This window comes from Lepidochelys olivacea (genome assembly GCF_965140295.1).
Source record: "Lepidochelys olivacea isolate rLepOli2 genome assembly, chromosome: 6".
In the NCBI taxonomy this organism is placed as follows: Eukaryota; Metazoa; Chordata; order Testudines; family Cheloniidae; genus Lepidochelys; species Lepidochelys olivacea.
Genome location: NC_140416.1, coordinates 5,707,150 through 5,714,661, shown reverse-complemented (window position 1 = coordinate 5,714,661; position 7,512 = coordinate 5,707,150). Strand labels below are relative to the sequence as shown.

Genomic DNA, 7,512 nt, shown 5'->3' with positions numbered 1-7,512 from the left:
GAACCCATGAATTGTCAGATTCCAATGGACTTTTCACAGTCAAACCTGGTCTTTGCAGGGCGGTTTCTCACTGTGTGACTTCAATAAACAAGGATTTTTTTTTTAAAGGAAACTAGGAAAAACAATCCCATCATGTGCGACTCTAAGAATCTTATCTCATAGGTGACTGGCGTGGCCTGAGCCCCTTTTGTTCTGTGGACCAGCCCCCAGAGGGGGATGTGGCTAAGCTTTTAGCCCACAAGCCACACAATTAACTGGTCGTCAAGCACTGAATGTAGGATCAGCTTTTCTGAGTTCTCGCTCTAGCTCTGGGAGGGATGTGGGGTAGAGCAGGACTCCTGGGTTCTGTCTGCAGTGCTGGGAGGGGCGTGGAGTCTAGAGCAGTGGTTACAGATCAGATCATAGGGGAACACAGTGTTTTGGCCTGTTCCTTACAAAAGACAGTCCCCCCCCAGGCCTGGAGATGCTGGAGGTTCCCAGGCATTCTGCGGCCCTGCCCCCAAACTATCCATTCCCAGCAGGTGTCCAGACCTGGCTCCCCAGTGAGGCCCTAGTTCCCAGCTGGCTGTGATCACTGTGGCGCCTGGGGAATGACCCCCTGCCCCAATGCTTTGCACTCTCCTGGCTCTGGTCCTGGAGCCCCAGTTATAATGGCCTTGGATACATCAGAGAAAGAGCCCCCTGGGGTTTCCCTGGGGGCTCTTTGGGAGGGAGAATGGTTCCCTCTTTAGGACCATCCTGTGAGAGGCGGAATTCCCGGATTTTGTGGGGCGCTGCATTTAAGTCCAGCCAGGCCCACAATGGGTCCCCCAATACCTGCTCCTGCTGTGAGTTTGCTCTGGGACTGTGAGCCTGCAAGGGTCCGGATCCCCTGCCCCACACAGCCCTAGCTAGGGGGTCTGTGTTATCCGCCCCAGGGAATCTGCACCAGTCCGCTGAGCTCCCCCAACGCCGGCTCCTCGGGGTCCCAGCTGAACCCCCAAACCAAGACCTGGTGCCAGGGCGGGCATGGACGGGCACTGGGGCAGCTGGGCAGGGCCACCGTCCCGGCGAGACCGGGGCATCGGAGATGGGGCAAGAGGAGCCAACGGATGTGGGTACGCCAGGGATGGGGGGGCCAGGGGTCTCTCCTGAAGGTGTGGGGAACTGGTGCACCCTCCACAGGAGGAATCTACCCCCCCCTCCAGCCCAGCCCCCCGGGGGGGACCCTGCATCCTTCCGCCCCGTGCAGAGCCTTTCCCGGCTCCTGGGGCCGCCAGGCCGGGCTATCCAAAGCGGATCTTCCCGGAGCGGAGCCGCCCGAGCCGACCGCGGGGCTGCAATAGCGCAGGGACCTTCCTGTCCAACCCCCCTGCCTGAACCCTGGGCCGGGGACTCAGGCAGCATCCGCTGCCCAAGGGGCCGGACCCCCTGTCTGCAATGAGACCCCCCCCGCGCGCCCCAGGGGACCAACCAGTAACCCCCCCACCCCGTGCGCTGCAGCCGGGCGGTGAGTGGGGGCGCAGGGGCGGCGGCTCCGGGGAGGGAGAGAAACAGCGGCCGGGGCAGGAAATCGTTGCTTGGACGAAGCGGCCGCAGGGCCGGGGGGGTCGGAGCCGAAGGGGGGGCTGGGACCGGAGAACACCCCCCCACACACACACAGCTTTAGGGCGGTGCTGGGAGAGGTGGGTCTGTGCAGCTGAGCCCAGCAGGCTGTCCCCCCCATTCCCACCCCAGCCCAGCAGCGAGCCCCCGGGACCCCACTGGAGGTTGTGGTTTGTACCACTTCCTTGGAGCAAAGTTACTGACCCCAGGCAATGAAGGGGAGTCGTGTGCTGAGATCTCCCCCCCCTCTCCCCCCAGCAATTCGCGTGAGAGCCATTGAACCAAACTGTCAACCCTGGATCTGCTGGAAACCACTCCCTAGCTCCTGCACCTCGGCACGTTTAGGCTGCTTTTTGCAGCTCTGGCGTGGCATGAAAAGGGTTAACACACTGTGTGGTTTCAAGGCCCTTAGGTGATGTTTGCAAAATGACTTCTACTGCTAAATGTGACTCATTCGTCAAAACACCTCTTCCCTGTGTCATAGATCAGATCAGTAACTTAACAGCCCTCGAGTGGGGTTCCCCTACAGCCCAGGGGGCCCCACTGTGCTAGAACTTGGGTGGGGGGGGGTTTCGGATGAGATTATAAATGTAGTTGACAGAGGCAATAGTGTTGATGTAAGATAGACTTCTGTAAGGTGTTGGCATTGCTACTGAATGACATTTTGAAAAAAAACTAGAACGATGTAAAATTAACCTGGCGCACATGAGAGGGACCAAAAGCTGGCGAAGTGATAGGTCTGAAAACGTAACTGTAAAATCATCACCAAGTGGGTGTATTTCTAGCGGGGTCCCACGGGGATCAGTTCATGGCACCCCCACTATTTAACATTTTTATCGATGACCTGGCAGAAAACATAAAATCGCCACTGATAAAGTTTACTGGCAACACACAAAATGGGAGGAGCGATGGATAATGAGGAGGACAAGTCACTGATACAGAGCGATCTGGATTGCTTGGTAGACTGGGTGCAAGCAAACAATCTGTGTTTTAATATGGCTAAATGCAGGGGTGAAAGTAACATTCAACACTTACCGGAGTAAGAGGCGGGGCCTTGGGTGGAAGGGGCGGGGCTGGGGGGGTCAGCGTCCCCCAGCCAACCCAGCCACGCTGCCTGGCCCGCGCCGCCTGGGGCAATTTAAATCGCCGGCCCTGGGGCAGCTGCTCCTTTTGCCCTCAAAGCAGGGTCCTTTGCCACAGCAGCGCTTTCACGTTGGCTCCATACGGGCCGGTACCGAAGGCCACCTTTTACCAATACGCCGTACAGGCCCGTACCAGCTTACTTTCACCCCCGGCTAAATGTGACTATAGAAACAAAGGATGTAGATGATGCTTACAACTTTAACCTGAGAAGCAATGCCTCTGAAGACTTGGAGGTCATGGCGGATAATCAGCTGACCATGAGCTCCCCATGTGATGCTGTGGCCAAAAGGGATAAGACATGATTTAGTTGGTGTTGGTCCTGCTTTGAGCAGGGGGTTGGACTCGGTGACCTCCTGAGGTCCCTTCCAACCCTGATCTTCTCTGATTCTATGCATAAGCAGATGCATACACAGCAGTATCTTGAGTAGGAGTAGGATGGTTATTTTACTTCTATATTTGGCACTGATGTGACCACTGCCGGAATACTGTGGGTTCCATTCTTGTGTCCACAATTAGAGAAGGATGTTGCTACATTGGTGAGAGGGTTCAGAAAAGAGCCCCAAGACCGATTAAAGGATTAGAAGGATTAGAAAACAGGCTTTATAGTGATAGATTCAAGGAACTCAATCTATTTAGTTTAACAAAGAGAAGGTTAAGGGGTGACTTGATTACAATCTTTAAGTACCTGCAGGGGGAACAAATATTTGATAATGGGCTTTTCAATGTAGCAGACAAATATATAAGACAATCCCATGAGTGCAAGCTGAAGCTAGACAAATTCAGACTGGAAATAAGACATATGTTTTTACAGTGAGGGTAATAACAACTGGAAGATTTTACCAAGGGTCGTGGTGGATTCTCCGTCATTAGCAATTTTAAAATCGAGGGGATGTTTTTGTCTAAAAGATCCTCTCTAGGAATTATTTTAGGAAAGTTCGTTGGCCTGTGTTAAGCGGGAGTTCACAACAGATGATCACAACGGCCTCTTTTGGCCTTGGAATCTGTGAATTGTACTGGGTGATGCACAGATCCTGACTAAGATCTGGGCCCCCATTGTGCCAGGCCCTGCACAGACCCAGGCTGAGATCAAGCCCCATTGTACCAGACACCACACAGACCCCTACTAAGATCAGGGTCCCCCATTGTGGCAGGGGCTGCATAGGCCCTGACCGAGATCAGCGACAAACCCCTTGCCCCTCCTCCCTCCCCAGCGCAGGGAACGAGCCTCGGCTGGATTCTCTCTCTCTCCCAGCTGGAACGGGCTGCAGGAGCAGAGTGGCAGGGGAGGTCCCAGAGCCGGCAGGTGGCAGGGCAGGGCAGGGCAGGTCCCTCCCTGCCAACCAGACAGCTCCAGGGGAGATCAGAGCTTGGATCTGAGTCATAGTGTTTGAGGTTCATTCACTCTCTCCCAGCAGGTGCCGGGACGGGCGTGAGAACGAGGAGGATCTGGGACCTTCTCAGGAAGAGGTGTGGCAGGAACCCCCCAAATGTCCCTCTTGCCACCCGAGCTGGGGGAGCCGCTGACCATCTGCAGCCAGTGCGGGAAGAGCTACAGACTGAGCACCCAGTTCCTGCGGCACCAGCGGACCCACGTCCGTGAAAAACCCTTCAAGTGCGACGAGTGTGGGAAGAGCTTTGTGGACAGCTCGGCCTTGCTCACACACCGGCGTGTCCACTCCGGGGAGCAGCCCTACCGTTGTGCCGACTGTGGCCGGCACTTCAGCCGCAGCTCCAACCTGATCCGGCACCAGCGCACCCACCGAGAACTGCGGCCCCACCAGTGCCCCGATTGCGGGAAGAACTTCGCTGAGGCCTCCTGCTTCCTGCAGCACCGACATTCCCATGCAGGCGAGCGCCCCTACCTCTGCCCTGACTGCGGGAAGAGCTTCCGCCACCGCTCCGCCCTCCTGGCCCACCGCCGCACCCACCTGGGGGAGCGGCCCTACACGTGCTCCGATTGCGGGAGGAGCTTCCACCAGAGCTCCCAGCTCTCCGCCCACTGCCGGGTTCACCTGGGCGTCAGGCCCTTCCAGTGCCCTGACTGTGGAAAGAGCTTCTTGGACAGTTCCTCGCTGATCATCCACCAGCGCATCCACACCGGAGAGAAACCCTACAGGTGCCCCGAGTGCGGGCGCAGCTTCAGCCGCAGCTCCAACCTCCTCCGGCATCAGCGCATCCATGCCAGGGAGCAGCCTTTCAAGTGCCCCCAGTGTGGGAGGAGCTTCCGGGATGGCTCAGGTCTGGCTCAGCACGAGGGGTCCCACCTGAAAGCCAAGACATACCAGTGCACCCAGTGTGGGAAGGGTTTCAGCCAGAGCGCCACCCTCATTAGGCATCAGAGGATTCACACCGGGGAGCGGCCCTACACCTGTCCTGAGTGCGGGAAGAGCTTCAGCCAGAGCTCCACCCTCTTCCGGCACCGGAGGATCCACACAGGCGAAAGGCCCTACAAGTGTCCCCAGTGTGGGAAAAGCTTCATCGAGAGCTCGGCCCTGATCCAGCATCAGAGAAGTCACACGTGACAGAGGCCACTAGGGGAGTGCATCTGTTGGAAGTCAACCATTGGCCAGTATCAGTGTGGTGCCAGCCGGAGCAGGTGCTTGGAATATTATGGATTCATTGGCGGGAGGAGAACATCAACCACTGGCCAAAGTCAATGTGGCATTGGCATGACAGCATGGCTGGAACATCGTAGATTAATTGGCTGGAGGAGAGCAACAGCTATTGACCAATATCACTATGGTGTTGTTGTGCATTTGTGTCTAGATTATCATAAATTAATCAACCGGAGGAGAAGGTCAACCACTGGCCAATGTCAACATGGTTTTCGTGTGAGAATGTGGCTGGATTATCGTAGATTAATCAACCTGAGGAGAAGATCAACCATTGGCCAATGTCAACGTGGTTTTGGTGTGAGAACATGGCTGGACTATCACGGATAAATTGACTGGAATTTTCAAATGACCCTAATGGTGTCAAGTGACCAGGTTTGAAATCCCCCCTTGGAAATCCCAACCATAGATGTGGAAGGCCAGAAGGGACCATTACAATCACCCAGCCTGTCCTTATGCCTAGCACAGTGATATACTGACATTCTTGGCAGTGTGTGGCGGAGGTGTGGAGTCTGGTCAGTGGTAATTGAACTTTCCTGTCTCTGTACGAATTGTCTTTTCCAAGGCTGTTTGACGTGGTATTTAACAAGGTGAAACAGCAATCCCCAAAACAAGAACCCATCATTTCTGCCATGCAAATGGACCAAATGTCAGTGTTTAAAGTGACCTGCAGAGGGGGGGAAAGTTAAGGCTGGGTTTGGGCCCCTTTTCTTGATCTTTTATGAAAAAAGTCTGGCCGTTTTATTTTTTTTTAAATTCTGCTTGGTTTGGGTGTGTCCCACAGTAAAGCCGTGTCTACACACATTTGTAGCTGTTTCACTACACCGGTCTAGTTAAAGGGGTGCAGCCCCCATAGTGTGGGCTCAGTTATTCTGTTATGAAGGGACTTTTTTTATTATTGCTATTCATTTCTATTTACTGTAGTGCTTCGGAATCCTTGGTGTGGACCAAAACCCCACGGTGCTTGGTGCTGTACAGACACGGAACGAGACGTCAGTCCCTGTCCCAGAAATCGTACAATCAAAGTCTAGAACAAGAGACAACAGATGGATACAGACGGAATGATGGTGGAGTACAAGGAAACAATGGGACACTGCTGGTCAACATGACTGACCGTGGTCTCAGCACCAGCGGTCTAAACACTGTCAAGTTTTTTGTAGGACTGATGGCATAGGAGGGATTTGAAGGAGGAGGATGTTTAAGGGGGAGCCCCTCCCCGGCATGAGAGTTCAGCATGGGAGAAAGCGCAAAGGGTCTGGTTTTAAAAGGTCAGTCCAAACTGGATTGAAAAATGGCCAGTGATGGAGAGTCCACCATGACCCGTGGAGAGTTGTTCTTATGCTTAATTATTATTCTCACGAAACTTTGCCCCTTATTTCCAGTCTGAAATTGTCTAGCTTCAACCTCCAGCCCTTAGATCTTGTTATGCAATGTAACTGTATCAGTTAAAAAAAAAATAATAAATCACACCCCGACCACCAAAGCTCTGCTGGAAAAAGACGTAGGGGAGACCCAATGATACCGGTGAAAAATGCCGTGTTGCTGGAATAGCTTATTCTGCCTGGGGAACCGATAGAAGCCAAGCTAAAGGAACTCTGTTGGTGGCAAAAGCTAGGTCTCCGCAAGGGGGCTTGCTAGTATAGCTCTAACCGGGGTTCTCAAACCTTTTTTGCTGGGATGGGGACCCCCTTTGAAAATAGTTCAGGCTGTGATGCTCCCCCCTCCCATGCCATCCTTACTTCTGCGCTGCTGCTGGCAACAGCGCTGCCTCCAGAGCTGGGCGCCTGGCCTGCAGCCACCGCTCTCGCGACCCCCCTACAATAGTCTTGTGACCCCCTTTTGGGCCAGGGCCCCCAGTTTGAGGAACTCTGTGCTATAAACTACATGTTTCCCAAACCCGAAGCAAAGCTCTGTGTAAGCGCGTCTCTCTTACCAACAGAAGCTGGTCCAGTAAAAGATACTAGAGTACCTCACCCACCTTGCCTCTGATATCCTGGGACCAGCCTGGCTGCAACAACACGGCATAAGCTACACGGCAGACTCTTTCTAGTGTAGACGAGACCCAACTCTGTGTGGCTAGACCACATGGGGAGGGGTTTAGGCGTCTACTCCGTCCATGCTTCTGTAGCAGAGATGTCTTCTTTTAGATTCAGTCATTCCACTGGCCCTCTGT

General features: G+C 54.2%; 1 protein-coding gene across 4 annotated transcripts; it reads left to right on the top strand.

Annotated features, from left to right (window-relative positions):
- The first annotated feature begins 1,338 nt into the window (after window positions 1-1,338).
- On the top strand, window positions 1,339-7,286 carry LOC311522480 (uncharacterized protein). 4 transcript variants are annotated; one of them, XM_084631873.1, is made up of 3 exons: window positions 1,339-1,489; window positions 4,143-5,714; window positions 6,264-7,286. In XM_084631873.1, exon 2 carries the CDS (start codon window positions 4,215-4,217, stop codon window positions 5,247-5,249), a length of 1,035 nt encoding a protein of 344 aa, XP_084487999.1. In that variant the 5' UTR covers window positions 1,339-1,489; window positions 4,143-4,214; the 3' UTR covers window positions 5,250-5,714; window positions 6,264-7,286. The 4 variants fall into 4 exon arrangements, with proteins under 4 accessions (XP_084487999.1, XP_084487998.1, XP_084487996.1 ...); XM_084631872.1 differs by having other exon boundaries at window positions 4,143-5,861; window positions 6,264-7,285; XM_084631870.1 differs by having other exon boundaries at window positions 4,143-5,854; window positions 6,264-7,284.
- Window positions 7,287-7,512: the final 226 nt, after the last annotated feature.

Bases quoted from the DNA above. Each gene is read 5' to 3' on its own strand.
- LOC311522480 (XM_084631873.1), top strand. From the start codon at position 4,215: ATGTCCCTCTTGCCACCCGAGCTGGGGGAGCCGCTGACCATCTGCAGC.